Genomic DNA, 19,419 nt, shown 5'->3' on the forward strand with positions numbered 1-19,419 from the left:
ATAAAACTTAGTAGCTTATAAACCGATCATTTATTCATCGGAAGGGATAATAATGGCTTCGAAACCGGGAAAACCAACCCCCGGCTGTATTTCTGGGGCGGGCAGGCAGGGGCAGGAAGAAAAGCTAACCGAACGGAAATCGCATCCCTGCCCGTTTGTGGAATTATGTTTTATTCATTCCCTCCCCCCAAACCCGGACGTTGAAAGCAGCGGGAAAAAAGTGGGCAAAATGGTTAAAAATGATCATAAGTTACACTCACGGGGAAGGGTGGGGGGGGGGGGGGGGGGGGGGGGAAACATGAATTGTACAGAGGCGGACAAAAGACCTCGCGCTCGGCAAATCCTTTTCGGAATACACGGTTGATCCCTGCATCAATCGCTCCGGCCGATGGTCCGGCGCACTCGGTGGGTCCGGGGCCGGGGGTTGGGGGAAGCGATTCCGGTTCGCCTTTCGATACAATGTGCCATCAGCACCCATTCAGAAAACCTATCCCAACCTGCCCTGCCCTATTACACTGGCCGGGTCGGAGCAGGTGGTTGGGCAAGAAATTATGCCCATACATATATAATCATACACGGAGCGCAAAGCTTATGCTTTAAATGATGATTGAAAGATCGTGCAATTTTAGGCGAGCACTTTTATGGACCGCTTCCCCGTTCGCCTACGCTATCGTTCATGGTTGTTCTAAAACGAAGTGGGTCAGGAGAGCGGGGGGGTGAAGAGGAAAAGCCAACACTGGTGCAGGTCGGACCGGGGGACGGATTATGCTAGAGAGTCATTTTCCCGCCCAGGCCAAACACGCCGTGCGGAAGGGAGCCTTCTGATGGTTTGTGTGAATTACGCCCGCACTGTGTCCGCTTTCTTTATCATTTTCCCCGCCCGCCGCTCCCTGCTTCCCTCCTTCTGGCAGCCTTTATCACAGCCCCCCTGTGGACCAACTTCGCTGGCTTCCTTTTCCCGTAACGCAATGATAAACGCACACGTGTGACTAACCGTGACGTGTGCGGAACGGAACACCGTGGGAAATGTGGGGGAACGCGGAAACCCAACGGAAGGCCATCCTCCCGAGCGCCCGGGAAAGGGTAAGCTGACGGTAGATGTGAATAAAAGGGGCGAGGGGGGGGGGGGGGGGGGGGGCAAAATCCATCAGGCATACCACGAGCGAAGCTTTCAAAGGTACAAATTTCAACCATTCCATACGAATTGGATCAGTTGGAGGAAGAGAAAATCGTGTTGAAAGGAAAATGTAATAAAAAGAAAAAGCTACACGTCACGTTGGAATTAACTGACAAATATTAATTCAAACAAAACTGAGCTTATGTAAGGAAAGAGGTTTGTAAGATGTCAGATAAAAACGATGCTCAGAAGAAAGTGACACCAATGTTAGAGTAAAAGGTTAGCCAACTTCACTTTTCTCCGCACATCAATCTAAATTTGAATATAAAAAGCCTGACCAAAGCGTGGAAGAAAACGGGTACCATGGCGCAGAATAGGAGCGCCGCAGGTCACAAGCGGTAAGGTAAGCGGTGAAAAGACATCGATCGGGATCGGGCACAGGGCACGTGGGTTGGTTCATTTTTATTTTCCCTCTGATCCACCTTAAATAGGACAGCGAAGAATGGAAAACCCCATTCCGGGGCATACAACGCACACAATACCGGCGGGAAGGGGGCGATGGTACTGGAATGGATGGGCAGAAAAAACGGGAAGAGGGAACACTGAGGGAGAGGACGAAGAAAAAAAACCACAGATTATTCTAACGCGAGCGACGTGCAGAAGGCCGGAAGGTATCCGGAAGGTTTGGCGAATGGATCTTGGATAAATTTGTTACAAAATAGAGCGCCTCTCGAAGGGGCTCCCCGGAAGGGTGGGGGGGGGGGGGGGGGCAAGCGAAACGTGACCTCGGCATGCGTTACGTCTCGCATCGATCGATCGGAGCGTGGCCGCCACCGATGGCGCGTACGGAGGATATATAATGTTCGAGGCCGCGGGGCGCGAAAAGACATCTTCGAGGATTCGCCTTCCGTGGCTTGATGCTTTTTCTTTCTTTTTTCCACCGGACTCTTTTGTACCAGTTTTTGTTCCTCTTCACTTCACCTTCAACTAAGCACACACGCACACACGCACACACAAAGCCCATTGCGCACCCTTCGTCACCCCCGAGTGGAGCTCAATACGGGGGGGATGGCGAAGGATGGCTTCCTGGGTTTGACTGTCTGCCAAAGCGAAACACCTTGCCACGAATGATATAATCACAACCTTAGCTCCGGGCAGCACTCGCCGGAATGCCGTAACAACGCTCTGTGTCCCGGCATTGTTCCGCGGTGTCGCATCTATTGTTTCTTTTCATGCCGGTTCCGTTTCCGTTTGTTTTTTCTTTGTCTTTCTTCGCCACAAGAATCCTCGTAAATTGTCTTCGCTGTTTTGTGCCTGCAGCGGTCACATGTGGACATTAATTGAGTTATGCGTACGCCCTCGGGGAGGGAGGAGGGGGAGGGAGTGGATGATGGACGATCACGCCAACAACATAATGTCCTCCAGGAAGTGCCTCACAAGCCCGAAGGAACTGGCCTTCGAGGAAATGCTTCGGATGGGAGAGAAAAACTAACGTACGTTTCGATTGTTCGTGTTGTGGGTGTGAAGATTGACGCGTTTGTTTTTGTTGCGTTTCCATGGCGTCCCCACTCGCCCACTTCCTCCAGCGACAAATTGCTTGCCGCGCGAATCCCACCTCGAACTTACATCTTGTACCAAGGCGACATCCCAACACTCACGCCCGCCACGTTGCCAACGCTGTGACGCGTCCCTGGAGCGCTCCGTTCGGTCATTCGCCATTTTCACTTCCTCCGCTGCCGCATCCGGTTTTCCGTTCCGACTCGCGCCTTCACGGGCTCCCCGACTCGAACGACGACGACGAGGGGTCTCCTGTAACGAGGGGGAAAATGTACAAATCGAAGTGAAACAATCAGTGGGTTGTTAATTAAAATCGCAAAACTCATCGGCTGCGTCGTTCAATCGAGAAACATTTCGAGGGTTTCTGTGTCGGATTCGTTTCATCTTCTCGTCACCGCGACGCAGTTTGGCATGGGAACGATCAAAGAAACCCGCCGAACGACGAGAAGCAATCGAAAACGGCGCGGATTGCTACGCTGCCAGTGTTTTTGACTGAGTGTGTACGATTGTTAGCGAATTAATTGAGGCAGAAATGGCATAAGGAAGCCACGGTTCGACGGTTACGTCTGCCATTGCGCTTGATTGGGGCTATGGTTTATAACTTTACATTCAATATGCGTGGGTTTTATTTGATGATGACTTGAACAAGCAATACCATCGGGTATTCGCAAAACCAACTCATAACTTATAATGTCGTTCACTTTTAGGGGAGCTTCCTACTACATACGATATGTCATCAAGCGTCAATGATTGTTAGCTGTTGCTTAGCTTAACACTAGAATCCAAATAGCGGTCATTGTGGCCGCAACGCAATTGTTTTTTGATTGTCGCGAAAACTGCTGAATAGTTTTACTAAAAAAAATAATGCTTTTCTTAAATTCCAAAGCTACATCCACAACAAAATTTTCAAATTTTTCTGTACGATCAGTTCCAAGAACCAACTTGACTATCTCTAGAATGCTTCTTAGCGGTCATATTAACCGCTCTTTTTAAAACGGTATATCTTCTCTATTTTCGAAGATTTTTCAAACCGGTTTCTTTTCAGTATATTTGCTACCGTAGATGTACCATATTTGGCGCAGTTAAGGAAATTGTACATAAATAGTTGAATAACAAAATCAATGTTCGGTCAAATCATACCATTGTTTGTACAGTGCTAGCCTAACTACCATAGAATATAAGAAAAATAAGTGAGAAACTCTTAAATTAATATTTCTTCAAGATTCAGAAACTCTTTCTGTGGCACATTATGTTCCTAACTTGGCGCATGGTTTTTGCAATGTTCTTTACTTGGCGCGATGTGTTCCTAACTTGGCGCACTTAAAACAAAATGGCTATAGTTCATTAAATTCAACAGCTTTTTTCAAAAGTCAACTTAAAACAAAAGAAACACTTTTCAACAGCAATTAAAAAAACAATTTAGCTTTTTTTTGCAGCGAACTTTGACTTCTCTCATGGAAACAAAATTATCCCATCGCTAACTTTTATAATCTCATTCATCAAAGCCTTCTATGATTCAAAAATATCTAGCAGCGCAAACATTCATAGTCTCCACGGTGAATTATTAGGAACACTATGAGCCAAACTTGGCGCACAATATTTTCGCTTCAAATTTGCATAAATATCTCAAAAAGCGCCGAATCTAACCACGATTCATTGGAAATACTTACATTTTAACAGTTTCGGTTAAAAACAACATTAATAATATGTGTTTTCCCTTTAAATTATTGGAAACTGTTGAACCCTCTCCTTAGTAGCGTTGCTAACGCGGGTAAAAAATGGCGCACTTGTGGGATGGAATTTTTCATTTAATTATATATACATTCAATAACAAAAAATCAATTACATGTTTTGTACTGTACAAACATAAACAAATATTTGACAGCATATTTTAGGCTGAAATGTTTAGGAAATAGTCTAATATCGAAGAAAATATTAGAGAGTGCGCCAAGTTTGGACCCTCGCCAAGTATGGTGCTTCTACGGTAACTATCTTTTGAGTTTTTGGTTTTTCGATGCACCTCTTCCTTATTTCGCTAGATCGGTGTAAAGCAAAAAAGGTCGAAGTTGATGTTTCTACGAATTTGTTTATAATAACTCATTTTTTTTTAAATTTATAAGAGCATTTTGAAAAATTAAAAGGGAAAAAGGATTAAATGTGGGTTCAATTCGAACTTTTTTTTTGTTTTACACCGAGCTAACGGAAGTCTACTTCTTTCATCGAAATTATCTGGAACATACTATAGAGAAGTAGTTCAATAAGTGTTGGAAACAGAAACTTAAATTTTACAATATTAAATTCGCTCTTTAAAAAGTTCAGACAAAGCTGGTTTCTTCAAAGCCAGTTAAAACATTTAATTAATATCGATAAAATCCTGAACGTAAGCGGACTGATATCAAACCATTACGCAGGATAATATTAACATCGGATGCAGGCGAACGCAGGGTACTTCTTTTTTGCGAAAGTTTGCTAAAGTCAATTACAAAATTGTTCCTGCACAAAAAGTACCCCATTTTCCCGGCCATCGTAACTATCGCCCGGACCGCGGGCGAGACTCGAGCAACCAGGAGCGCGACCCGAGTATCTGAGCCGATAAAAGGAACAGTCCGCTCGGAGCTTGCCACGAAACAAAAACGAATGTGATGGCAGCGGCATCCGCCATCCGCCGGGCGGCCGTTGTCGTGAAGGGCTTGCCGGGCGCTATCAGATGGAAAGTTTGCGCGGGATTTTACCCTCGCGGTAGTTTTCGCTTTTCTTTTTCGCGTTTTTAGCGCATAATTATTTCTTGCCCGAGCAACGCTCGGCACATCCTTCGGGGCATTCCGAAACAAAGACGCCCGGGAGATAATTAATAGACATTTTTCTATTCCCGGGCCCAACGGGGTGGGGTATGCTGTCTTGCCCGGAACTCGCCACGTTCGCCCACCGCGTCGGTTTGCACAGCGGTTCCACTGTACGGTTTCGTACAACTTTCCGATAACGACAACCTGGGACTTTGTGTGAAAAAAAGGTGAGTTTTCACCGGCGAGTCAGCATTTTCCTAAAAATCCTTTCCGTTTTTTCAAAAAACTCCTGCCAAACTCAAATAATTGGCGTCCGAAATAAAATGAAGCTGTAAATGTCGTCCCCCCGCAAGCGGTTCAGCTGGCAGCGGGAAAAGACCTTTTGGTGAAAAACTTTACAATTTCACAGCATTTTCCACCGGGTCGGGCGAAAACGAGCCGGGTACGTCAGCGCGGATGGGAAAACTCCTGCCTGACGAGGTGCTGAAGGTACAGGCAAATTCAGGGAGAGAAATTTTCACTTCCAAGCAAACTTTTCCTACGCACCGCCGAGGGCGAAGGGCAAAACGTGCGCGAGACGAAAGCATTTGCTTTCGGCAACTTTTACTCCCTCGAACGCACCGTCGTGCCAGCGAACAGTGACGGGAATTGTTCGGTGAATTGTTCCGCGAGAAAAATCGCTCGCACTTTCCCACGCCAACGCAAGTGGCGAGGACGGAGTGAGGGACGGCGGGGTCCTGGTAGAAAATAAGTCACCCGAGAAAAACCGTTCGCTGGGATTCGTTTCGGGTAGTTCGGGTCGGTAGAATAACAAACTTTCAATCAAATTTTCCACCGGTCCGTGGCACTTTGGAAAGTGTGCGGAATAAAAACAGGCCTTGACAAGGGTACCTCGATGCTGGAATGGTTGACCACACAACCCGGTTCCGGTCGGTATTTACGGTGCTTGCCATACCCGAAGCCTGTTGTAATTGCAAGCACAATGCACTGCAGGGGGATGTTTAAATGAAACCCCGAATCGGAAAATACACGCCCTTGTGGGAAAACCTTTCCAAGCAGTAACAGACGGTGGAATAACGATACTTTCTCCTAACAATGCATTTTAATATCAGAAATCCTTTGAAGCGCTCCAACCATGTCTCCGAAATCGTATCCCAAACACAAATCAACCGTTTGTCCTGTTTCTCCGAAAGTAAAATAGAGCAAAACCCGACTACATATGTCATGGAAAATCACCTCGCATGGCTGTTTCTGCTGCTGGGGTGTGCAAATATGCTTATGTTTTCCTCTTGTTTTCGCTATTGATTCCGAATGCGGCCCGCGTCATCAGTTGCTATTCGATACCGTGGCCATATGGTAGCAGCGATTCCGTGTTCGTTGGCTGCCCGAGGACTCTCGCCGGTTTGGCTAATATTTGCCTTTCCTATTTTGCTAATGCTTTAGCGTTCGCAAAAGTTTGCTTTAGTGATTCGTTTGATTTCGTGTTTCAAGAGAAACACGTTTGCCTGGGTTGTAAGCTTTTCTACCGCTTGGTGATTTGACTGTTGATATGAAAAGATAATGCGCGGGAGATGTATGAAAGCATTTTGTTTCGTGACCCTAAACTGTTTGAAAGATTGCACAATGGCTCAGAGACTGGTCATTTGATTTGCAATATTATAGTTCTGTGTTTTACATCTATGTTTCATTTGAAAGATCGATATTTATGTGAAATACTGTGGCCGTATAAATTTTGAATGTCTTACCAATTTATCCAAGTTTTTGTACATCCGTATGATGGACTTTGCTTATTATTGGTGCTTAGAAGCATAAACTCCCTTTTTGATTTCACATTTCGGTATTTTGTCTTCTAATGCGTAACAAAATGAGAATTTATATTTTTCAATACATTGCACATTACAAAATATAAAACTTAAATCACATTCTGTTTGTTTTCATTACCAAATACTTTTTTTTTAAACAAAACAGAAAAATATTAAGGCAAAAATGTAACATCTTTAGTCTCTTTTTCAGAACAATCATGCCTCGAATGGTTGAAATTTGGGATGCTTCTCATATTTTAAGGTGTAGTTTTCTTTTTCAACTATAATCACGCATGTCAAATGATGCCATTTTCGAACTAATTACAATTCCAATAACCATTTATTTTCATCAAACACAAACATTCAGTAAAACTTGAACATTCGGCTAGCTCTTCTATGTGAGCCAGTGTCACGTCATAACATATTTATTGCTATACTTCTGGCGTTGTCGTTGGAGTATACAAATTTAATTCAGGTGCTTTTGTGTTGACAGCAAGCAAATACATCTTTTCACTGACAATTGTTTAAGAATGGGTCAGCCCATGTCAAACTTTATATTTACAAGCTATCACATGCTTCTTTTGCAGCATGTTTAAAATATGAACCACCGTTGTTGAGTGGATCGTGGGCTGGTCGGGCGGGAAAAGTCCCAACCCATCGTCAACCAAACCAAAAGTTGGGTCCCTGCGCTTCGTACGGAAGCCCATGCAAAATGCATTGGAAAATGCACTTTGCTTCCCCCGCTCCCGAGGTTCCGGAGGAAGCACGGGAAAGCGGTGGGTCGAATCAAAACTTCCACCGTGAAACTTTTCTGTTAGTTTATGTAATTTTCCGGTTCCGTCGTGCATGGCGAAGGACCCGCTTCATTCATACATGAAATCAATGCATCCTTACAGTTTCCTCTGGCATCCTGGAGTTGGAGTATGTTTATGGCAACCCGGAAATCACCGCCCAAATGCTTCGGGTGGCACTTTGGCGGAACGTTCGTGGAAACGGTACCCCTTCTCACTCCCCACAATTCTTTTTCAAGAGAACTCGAACGGCCAGGCAAAAGTCCGCACACCATTAGCGTCAGCACATACCGGCACATTTCGTCGGTTCTGCTGGGCTTGAGCCGGGCGTTCCGAATCGGATATGGAAAGGCAAACACAGGGCCGCTCGTTTCGATACCGCTGCCGATAAATGCGCCGTCCGACACAGCCAAACAGGAGCACTTTTTTCCTGTCCATGAGCGTGTGTGTACTTGAGTTTTTCTTTGCCCCCCACCTCCATCATGTTGGTCGGTCCTGAGAGGTTGTGATCCGTTTTGAAAGGTGTGTGTGTTCGTGTGAGTACATGTGTGCCATACCAAGTTGGCACATGCATGCAAACGGCCGGTTTTGCAGCTTTATTTTTCCTTCCTCCTCCATCTTGCGTGCGCAAACATCGGGTGATTCCATCCCATCGGTAATAGAATTGGCAAATATTGATCCAACATTTTGCGCACTTTGGAGCCGCGGGGAAAATGGGGGCGGCGGGCGCGGATACCACCGACGGAAAACACGTCGCTTAGTCTCAAAAGTGATCGTTACAGGTTCTACTACCGTTACCTTTCGTTAGGCGCGATCTGCTTCACCATGTGTCTCTGTGTTGCGAGACTTTCACGAGCGTTGGCAAAGTGTTTAACGAGCTTCCTGGGAACTCCTCCCATCCCACCGCTCTTGCCTTTCCAATGTGATCATCATCCGACACGGAACGGAGAAACTTAAGCTGAAGGATGCTGGGCGAAGGAAGACTGTTGACAACACTTACCGACAGCGAGCAGGGGAGGGGACAAAACGGTTGTCCTCGGTAGCATCCGTACGGAAGAACCTTCGACAGTCGTTTCATTGTTTTGCCACTCACTTGTATTTGGATAACGAATTGATGGGACCAAAAGGCACATGGTATACGAAGAAAACCATACGTACGAATGATGTCGATTCACTGGAAAGCAATCAATCAACTCGGACTCATTTTCAAAGAGATCCGGTGCAGTCGGCAGCACCAGCGTAAGCCTAAGTGCAGCGAAACGAAACATTGAGCAACCGTACGGCAGGGCGCCCGGAGAAGAAAACACCACTCAATCGATCATTTAGCAATGAGCAACGGCCCTGACGTTGCACAATGCCACCAACCCTTCCGAACAACATCGATTCGCTTACTTCCATACAGTTCCGGTGTCCTACCACCAATAAGCTTGCTTGATTGTTTTTTTTTTAATTTCCTGATGGAATGTTTTCAATCGAAATGTAATGCAACCGAGTGTACGTTTAATGTTATTTAAATTACATTTTCTCTTTGAGAGTATCTTCATTTCAATCGGGAAGCAAATAAATAGGATCTCACTGACCAGTGCGAGTCGTAACGGGCACGGTTTGGTTTGCCCAACGCTGAACGGATCTGGAATGGATTGATGATGACGAAGTGAAAACCGAATCATACCAAAGAAGGCAAAAAATCAACGAGCATCAATATTATGAAAGCTATTGAAAAAATCTGGCTCTTAAACGTCCGGGAAGTTGTTCAATTTATAAATTTAATCCAACAACCAGTTGGAGTGCATGAAGCACAGAACGGATGAACGGGCCAACGAATGAAATGAGTAGAAAGAAACGCCTTTGGGGCATTACAATTTTAGTGAAATTACGTCTGTGCCATTGGGAATAGTTTACAAAAGAGCGTGCTTTCGTTTGCTTTAATTCCAGGAGCGCTCGGGGCGGCAGAAAAGTTTCCACTGGAAATCCAGAGCCATCAACACAACTCGCCATGCTGGACGGTGGCAAATGGGGCTGCGCAGGCAAAGATCGGCCCGGCCGAAGTCGAGACCGTCGAGAAGGAGATGAATCGAATCAATTTTCTCGCCCGCAGGCGGATGCTGCCATTCTGCGGGCATTTCATCTTTCAACCGGCGTGAGGTCGGGAAAATCGGAGAGCAGTTTGGCTATACCGAATCGTTCATCAGCTCGGTCCTCTTCCTTCGCTATCGGCCGGCCCGGGAAAGCTGTGGACCGTTACAGTGGCTTCGACTTTTCCCGGGCCGTCTGATTTCCCCAGCATTCCCCAGGAGCGGAGGGCTCGAACCGAGCGGACCGAGCCACAAAGCAATGGAATTCAATTCAATTATGAAATTTAGTAATTTCCCCAAGATGAAATCGAATGATAATGAATTATAACGGGTTCGGCAGGAGAGGGAGGCACGTGGCGACGGGATGCAACTTCTTCCCGTCCGAAGGGGGATTGGCCCCCGGAGGGAAAAACCGGAGCGAAATTGGAAGACAATATCGCATCGGAAGACCGATTCACCCCGGCTCCACCAACAACGCCGGCAACGGGCGACTCATCGTTTCTTTGGCGAACATAAAGCCAGCAGGACCCAGCGTGTCCTTTCCGATATGGAAAGCATCCTGTTTGCCGGGAGTTTTTTTTGGTCCCAGCAGTTTCTCGTTCCATTTGGTGCTTCCGGTCCAACATGCCTCAGGCGGGCCATTGAACGTGTCGAGGTCTGGCCGGGGGGAGAGGGGGGGAAAAGAACGACACAACAAACTCAAAACCGAAGCAGCCCGTCTTCAGTCTTATTTAATCAGATCTCCAGGACACCAGCAGAGATCCCGAGCCCAAAACGTCGGTGCCTTCTGGCGGATTCTATCCGATACCATTCTCGTGTCTTCGGGTCAATGGAGCCGTCCGGCAAAAAAAAAGGAGTTAGCTTAGGCCGAGGAAGGGCTTTGGGCCGGGAAAAGGGAAAAATAACACACTCACGAACCCAACCGTCCGAAGCCACCCGCTATCGATGCTGTAATTAATTTTTATGGCCAAAGGGTAGAAGTCGCAAGACCCGGAGCTGACGCTTCGATCCCGTGAACAACAGGACAAGAAACACACCATCGAAATGATGCCCGGGTTTTTGTACGGGATCGGACACGATGGGGCTGTTCATTGGAATGACATCGGGGGGAGGCTTTCCGTTTATGAGCTACTAATCAGAGACACAAGTTTACGACCCCAGCTGGCCTACGGCTTTGAAGCTGGTGGAGTTAATGAGCTGACCTCGAAATTGAAACCGGGCAAATTTGGGATCCGAACCCCCCCGTCCCGGGATTCAGGGTAGGCATTCGTGATTGAGCTTTACTTTTGTTCCTTTCGAACACCTCTTTGGTTCATTCTCGTAGCAAAATACCACATTCGGAAGGCCTCCGATGATTAGAAATCTGGTCTGGACCAATAGATAGGATTCTTCTTCCGTCAAGGATTTATAAAGGATTTTGATTCTATAGCTCAGATTTTACAGAATGCCTGATTAGTTCGTCTTGATAAGTTTATCCGAAAATATCAACAGTGCCATGCTGTACCGGAGTGAGACTGGAAGCATCTCTCAGCTGATAACGTTTCTGAAAGGGCTTATACCGTTCAAGATCCTCTTATAAGGATAAGTTTGAATAAAGATTAATCAAGAATCTATTCATAAGTCACTCTGATTCCGTATGATTTCTGCCAGATTTGATTCCATATACAGGGTTTCGATCCATATAGAACATTTTAAAAGCATAGGGGATATTTTCAACCGGTTGAGAGAACTTTGCAGCCATACAGGGTTTCGATCCATATAACGGAATGTTTCAATAGGTAGAGAGAATTTTTAAAAAGCTTTGCAACCTTATAGGGGAATGTGTCAGACAGCTAGAGGAATCCTGCAAACCCACCGGGGAGCTTTGCAACCGGTTAGGGAAGCGAGCTGTTAACTTAACAAAATTTATCATTTATATGCTAAGGGATGACATTACATTGGATAATTGAATATTTGAAAATCGTATAAGTTGTTTTCAACTAAAATACAACATTTTCCGATTTTTCAGCAACTTTTCCGCTTGTTACGAACGGTTCGGTTAAGCAATCGATCCGCTGAGGTAAACACAAAGTGACAAGTCAATGTGTGATATTCGATGTGAGATGTTCTACGTTTATCGTACTAAATTCGTTGCTTGACAAACTAATACAAGCTAATTGATGCAAAAATCGAAGACACAATTTTTAATTAAATTAATAGACGAGTAAAATACACAGTGATTAATTTCCTTTCTTTTCGTAAACGTACAGAGGTGAATCAAAATAAACAAACCAATTACAACAAATGAGGACTTTTGTGAGGTTGTCAACTTGCTACCCTAACCGGTTGCAAAGCTCCCCGGTAAATTTGCACGATTCTCCTAGCTGTCTGACACATTCCCCTATATGATTGTAAAGTTCTCCCAACCGGTTGAAAATATCACCTATGCTTTTAAAAAAATGTTCTACCTATTGAAACATTCCATCATATGGATCGTAACCCTGTAAGCGTTCATTACGCAATTGTCTTTCATACTGAAAACATTTGCATTGAGTGCAATGATCTATTAGATAAACAACAATGAGGATAAGAGTATTCAATCAATGAAATTAACACAGCTGTACTGTAGAGGTGGTGGAGTATTTCATATACCCAGAATTGAATTCCATTCCGTTTCGTTCCTGTAATGATTTTACATCGACCATCTAGACGCTTGGTTTATCTGCGTTTCTGTGGTATCAATTCAGGGCATTGCTGTCTGTGTACGGTTTGTAGCTCTTCAGAAAATCAGAGTTCCGGGAAAGGAAGATCTCGAAGCCGAGTCAGCGTTCGATTGGTCTAGTGAATGGTCTTTGGTTGGATAAACACTTACCGGCATACGATGCCATCACTCTCCGCCGGTCGTCCCCGCCTAACCGCAGCCACCTCGTTACAGCTTGCCGCGCCGGTACTTGCTGGACCGGTGCGTGCCGAAGAGGATGCGCTTGAAGGCCTGCCGGAACTCCGGGCTGAAGATGGTGTAGATGACGGGGTTGAGCGTCGAGTTGAAGTAGCCGAGCCAGAGGAAGAGCGACGCGACCGTGTCGTTGATGGCGCAGCTCTCGCACAGCGGCAGCAGCAGGGCGGTGAGGAAGAACGGCAGCCAGCAGACGACGAACGCGCCCGTAATGATGGCCAGCGTTTTGGCGGCCTTGCGTTCCCGCTTCGCCTCGAGCGTTTCCTTGCGCTTCGAGACCTGCGCGTGCGGGTTGGACGTGCTGGCGATGTTCAGCGTGGATCCGCCGCCGGCCCCCTGCAGCCCCGGGGCACCGGCCGCGCCGGGTGTGACCGTTGCCGGCGAAAGGTGGGTCGCCGTGTGCTGCGCCTTTGGCGTTTGATTTTGATGCACTTCCTGGTGCACATTCTGCTGATGCTGCTGCTGCTGCAACAATGGTGACGCAATCTGGCTGGAATCGTTCGGGCAGGCGGCGGTGTCGGTGGGGGGAGGCTGCAGGGTACCGCCGTTTCCGCTGGGGCTGGTTTTGCTGTTCGCGGTCGCCCGATTGTTGTTGTTCGATTCCGCATCGCCGAGCTGCCGCTGCGTGACCTCGTACGAAACCGTCGGTATTTGCTTGTTGCTAGCGAGCACCGGGCCATTGTTGCCCTGCGGGAAGGAAGCGAACGGGAGGAAGCGTGAGTGTTCGTGTCGATCCGACGGAAAGTGAGATCCGGACCGCTGGAACGTGATGTGGAACTACAGCAGCCTACGTCAAACCCCGAATGCATGAGGGAATTCCTTCGGCTTGAGGTGGTTTGTCTCGGAAACGCGGGGGGACCCACGGAAGGGAGCAACAAAAATCAATTTGTGGTCGGAATTGCAAATTCACCAAATCGTACACCATCGCCAACGAGCGATGTTTGTGGTCTTCCACCGGTAACATCGGAACGCTATCGAGTGCGTCCTCGGAAGGTGATTGAGTGGACCATCAGACGCTGGGATTGTGAAATGAAGTTCGATACTTGAACACTGAACCTACGATAAACATTTAGAAACATTTAGTATAACATAAACAAAATAAAATTTACAATGTAGAGATGTAAAAAACTGAAGATCTCAGCTTGTTTGGATGTGATGTGATTAAAGTAAAAATGCCTTAACATCAATAACCTAGATTGTAAACATTGTGATACCATGCTTAAGAAACATGAAAATCAAAATTAAATGTTCATTAAAACGAAAAAAAAAAAAACTACAACATTAACTAGACAAGTCACGACCCGTAGGACTTGAAGAAATTGACTGAAAACTTTTTTTAAAACTTCTCAATGATTCCACCACTTTCGTAAAGTGAATGAAAACATTTTCCCCCGCTTAAGCCACTTGTGGACTAGAGCAAACACGAATTCATTCCGTACCCCTACTTCGGGCCCACTTTTTCACTCCATTTTCTCTTTCCCATTCCGTTTGTGAAGCCGATTATGCACACCAATTATCCATCACAAATAGACTGCCGTTCAGGATAAGCCAGTCCGTCGAGCCATAACCGTGAAGTTGGAACACTCGAAAAAAAAAAAAACCTAGAACCGAACCTTGGCTCATAATTCCCGCCAGCCGCTCCGCCGTCGCGCCTTCCGTGGCCGGAGATTTCGTTGGGAAATCTTTGACACTCTTGGCCTCTCGGTGCTTTTAGTTTCGCTCTTCAAATGAAGTGGCTTGTTGAATTTTAATGAACAACCATTCCACCGTTCGCGTTCGCTTTTGGGGTGAAAATTTTCCCGACTCCACTCGGGCGCGACCACCAACTAGGATGGGAAGCACGACCGCAACCACCACGCGCACCGCCACTTACCTCGTCCCCGCTGAACGTCGTCTCGAGGCCCTTCTTTTCCGCGTTGGTGCTGTCCTCCGTGTCCTCGACGGTGTTGACCGTGTTGGTGGAGTTGCCCTCGACCAGCCCGAGCGAGGAAACGGCCGATTTGGTCGGGTTGGTGAACTTTTTCTTCAGGTGAAATCTTATCTTGGACTTTGGCTTTGGTGTTTCCTCCTGCCGCAGGCGAAACGGAGGAGAATGGGGGAGAGAGAGAAGGAGAGTTAGTTGTGGTTAATTTATTCACCACTCGACAAAGTACTCGACACGGAACTACGGTATTTCCCCGCACAAAACGTTGGGTGTTGGAAAACGCGATGGAAATTAGCGTTCGTGGTTAGCCTTTGCCAATCATGGAGTTTTGCTTGGTTTGGTGCGTTTACACACACTTAAGCACAATCACATCGGACGTTGGATCGCTCACCTGATTGCTACTGTTTGGCGTGACGGTATGTTTTGGCCCCCGTCGGTGTATCCGCCGTCTGGCCGTTTGATAAATTTTCCAATACAACACTAGTATAACAAAGAGAGGAACGTAAAACGTACAGCACGTGGCGAACACCTGGGAAAGTAAAACGGAACAGTTAAAACCGTGTGGCCATCGGCAAGCTTGAGGCTCCTACCTGGTACGCAATGTTCTGCGAAACCATGCACTTCTGCTGCTCTATTCGTTGTAGATACTCCGGGTCCTTCCAGCCGAACTGCGGCGCCAGGGACACGATCACGGACGCGAACCACACGAGAAAGATCATCGTGAACACGCGCCGGCTCGTTCGGGAGTGGATGTAGTCGATGTTCGTCACCGCCCAGTATCTGTCGACGTTGTTGAGGTGCAATCCATTAATTTCCCATTATTCAAACACTCACTTTAAATAGTTCAGTTACCTGTCGGTAGCGATCGCTACCAGATGCAAGATGGACGCCGTGCAGCAGAGCACATCGCACGACGTCCAAATATCACACAGTTCCGGACCCAAGATCCAGCCACGACTTATCTGAAGGCAATGGTGGGGAATAAGAAACAAAAAGTAGCTCAATTCTTTCATTTCAAATAACTAAAGGTAAGACAAACAACGGTTCCGCTGAGTACGCAAGCGAGAAGAAATTATAACAGAAACATTTGTAAAGAAAATCATGCAACCAAGCTGCACAACGACGAAACTACCGTTGTCCTTGAAGGAAGCGGAACCAATTGCTAGCAATATCCCTGCGAACGGAGAAGGCACAAGCGTGCGGCAATTACCTCGTACACGGCACCCAGCGGCATCACCAGGCACGCCACGAACAGATCGGCGACGGCCAACGAGGCGACCAGATAATTAGCTACATTTTGTAAATTACGCTCTAAAATGATGGCAGCTATTACGAAAACGTTTCCTGTTGAGGAGGGTAGACAAAAAAAATGGAAAGTAAAATTAACGTTTACGACGGTAGGAAAAGAAAAGCGAACTGTGTATTAATATCCAAGACGGTAAGGACAGTTGCTGCAGCGAGGAAATGATTCTGTGTGTGTGCATTCTTTCCATTCTTGGGTTCTTGCACCGAATGTCTCCTTCTCTTCCAAGACGTTGCAGTTCGAGTCAAAACGGGCGTATTATGTAATTAAAAATGCAAACGGTAGCGTTTAATTCAGAATTGCAACAGAGGTCTATTTTGCAGGGAGGTGATTAGTGTGGATGCTGCATTACGTAGGTAGGAGTGCAATTTTGCGCCCCTCGAATACTAATCGGATCTAATTGTTGCAACATCGGCATTCCATGTTTCAAAAAAAAAACAAAAAGAAATGTGAAAAAGCTACATTAAACTGTTTGAACATTTTTAGATTCACAAAGGAAAGCATTTAAATGAGAAGAATGTCAACAGTTCGGCGGTTCGTTTAATTCAAGTACGAACGATTTAAGTCACACGAATGGTACAGATTTTTGGATTGAAATTGCTGGCAATGGAGATGGAAAATAATGAGCCCAAACTGAATTGCATCGTCTCGCGGGGAGAAGCATGAAAATGAAGCAAGCGCTCGTCGAATCGCGAGATGGAGGCGCCCGGTGGTTCACCCGATGCTGGGAGCGGTGGGGGGTTGAGCCGGTTTTAATACTCACCTATTACCGTAACTAAAATCATCAGTCCTAGCACGAGCGATGTGACCGCCATCACGATCACATCGGCCAGCGGTTCCTCGGCGGTACCGTTGAGGCCCGGCCCGAGCTCGGTGGCGTTTGCGAACGCATTCGCCGAGTAGTTGAAGAACGTCTCATTACCGATGCTACCGACGTCGGCACTCAGGTACGAATCGGGGCTACCACTGTCGATGAATATATCATCGTACAGCTCTGCAGCGTCAGGGGGAGGGGGGGGGGGGGGGGGGCGGTTTTGATGGCCGGATGTTACCCGGAGATGCCGATGACAGCGTTGATGATGGTCGGGTTCGCAGGACCGGATCCGGATGGCGACCGGATGCCCGATGGAAGACGTTTGTTTGGACGTTGCGGGGGGGTTTTGGAGGGTTGCGTTGAAAAATGCATGACCACCGAAAACCGCCATGGAAAGGAAAAAAGATTGAAAAAAAACGATGGGTTGCGGTGTGAATGGGGTTTTACGGTAGAAATAGAACGGTTGAGGGCACTCGGATAATTATGAGCTTTATGTCATACCTACACCGCACCGCTTTCTATGTGTATTTGTACTCGGGCTCGTCAGCCACCGTACGTAACGAGCAGGATCGCTCCCGGTACGGTTGCGTTTTGGGCCAACGAGGGTACGTAAATTATACAACCAGCAATAATTTTCACCTCGGTTGTCCTTTGGTTTCGGTCATAAAACCGGGTACCGAGTCGAGGGAAGGAAGCAAAGCTAGAGCTCGCTTTTCATAGTTGCAACGATGCAACCTTTCTGTGTTCATGTGGCCCTATAAACGTGAACCTTATGCTATTGCTGGCTACGGGGGAGATGATTCTTAAATATTTAATGATCACAGAACACAGAAGCGCTTCATTGTAGAATCAAAGGAATGCTAAATTAATTTGACCTTCTGCACACCGTACAAATGACGGGTGATTTTTGTTTTGAATAAATAAACCATAAAGAGAGTACGGGAAAATAAACGCATGGAATGGAACGAGAATGGAGCGTTAGTTCCACTTGATGGGTCTAACTTTTAATTAAAATTATTTTCTGATTCAATATATCAATTTAAAAAGTGACTAGTCCGAGCTCTCAAATGTAGCCATTACCCGGAATTATGCCTTTTACTTTGTTGCAAGTTACGCGCGGTGCTGATATCGTAATGAATTATCAATTTCCATCCACTCGATAGTGTTATTTGATCGGAAGTTCGGTTGCATGATCGAGCCCATAAAACGGTTATCGACGACATGCTGGGAACGAACGAGCACGGGTTGATTACATTTTTACAGCTTCCACTTATCGCACGGCGGGCTCGTGGAGGGCGAGAAATTAGTAGCCGAAGCGAACATTCGAATTCCCGCACGTTCACCGGCCCGGCCAATGGACAATTAAAACGTGCGATAAGATGATGTGGGCGATAAAAAAGGAGTGGGAAAGGAATGGAAAAAGGCTCACGAACCGAACGGAGCCGGTGGTGCGGAGGGGGGGTAACAAATTCATTAACTTACCGTTCGCCTTGGAGAGGGCAACCGTGGCCAGGCTTGGCGGGCGGGGTGGTGGCGCTTTATGGAAATCCATCGCTGGAGCTATAAAACCGTACGGCCACTATAATGTGCGTCTGTTCGGGGCGGCTACCGGTGCCATCGGAGCCGGGCTGACTCGCTGGTTCCAATTGGGGAAAGAGAATGGAAAAACCGAGGGAAAAACCCGACGCACGGTTCGCTTTAACGGGGGCCTGGAACCGCCTAGATGGCTTAATGCAGATATTACGAGCTGCTCGAAACGGCTAGCGGATGCCGGTGTCTAGCGGTTGTTTCTGAAATTGGAAAGAAATGAACGAAGGATAAGGGTTATTTCCTGCGTGAACTCAGGTGGCGGTAAAATCGGTATCATTTTATTTTCGGTCTCAACGAACGAGTGTCCATTAGTGAGGAGAATAATAGCGATTCAGTAACGTGATTCAATTCAGAATTGGAATAGAAAGTCTATTCTTTCATTCACTCAGTATGAATATACACACAGTGAGAATGTATTGGTGCAGTGAAAATGTATTGACTCAGCGAAAATGAATTGGCTCTGGGAGAGTGACTTTTTTGAATGATTTGAATATTTCGTGAGCTGAAAAATTGCACAGTTTATCGATGAATAATTACTGATCAACTGAATTGAATTGGAAATCACTGATTTTCCAACGAAAAGAAGCGTTGTTTTGAGCTCGCGAAATAGTCAAATCATTCTGAGTGAGCTGAATCACTCTTCAGAGCTAATTCCCTCTCCTTGAGCCAATTTATTCTCACTGAATCAATACATTCTCACTGAACCAACACATTCTCACTAAGCCAAC

The 19,419-nt window shown here is 46.5% G+C and overlaps 1 protein-coding gene across 1 annotated transcript; it reads right to left on the reverse strand.

Annotated features, from left to right (window-relative positions):
• Positions 1-13,033: 13,033 nt before the first annotated feature.
• LOC131282775 (5-hydroxytryptamine receptor-like) lies at positions 13,034-18,653 on the reverse strand. Its single transcript, XM_058312316.1, has 8 exons — positions 18,584-18,653; positions 17,051-17,281; positions 16,195-16,328; positions 15,837-15,946; positions 15,575-15,764; positions 15,376-15,513; positions 14,934-15,128; positions 13,034-13,747 (listed from the first exon to the last, which is right to left on the reverse strand). The coding sequence occupies exons 1-8, from the start codon at positions 18,651-18,653 to the stop codon at positions 13,034-13,036; spliced, it is 1,782 nt and encodes a 593-aa protein (XP_058168299.1).
• Positions 18,654-19,419: the final 766 nt, after the last annotated feature.

This window comes from Anopheles ziemanni, chromosome 2 (genome assembly GCF_943734765.1).
Source record: "Anopheles ziemanni chromosome 2, idAnoZiCoDA_A2_x.2, whole genome shotgun sequence".
NCBI classification, from domain to species: domain Eukaryota; kingdom Metazoa; phylum Arthropoda; class Insecta; order Diptera; family Culicidae; genus Anopheles; species Anopheles ziemanni.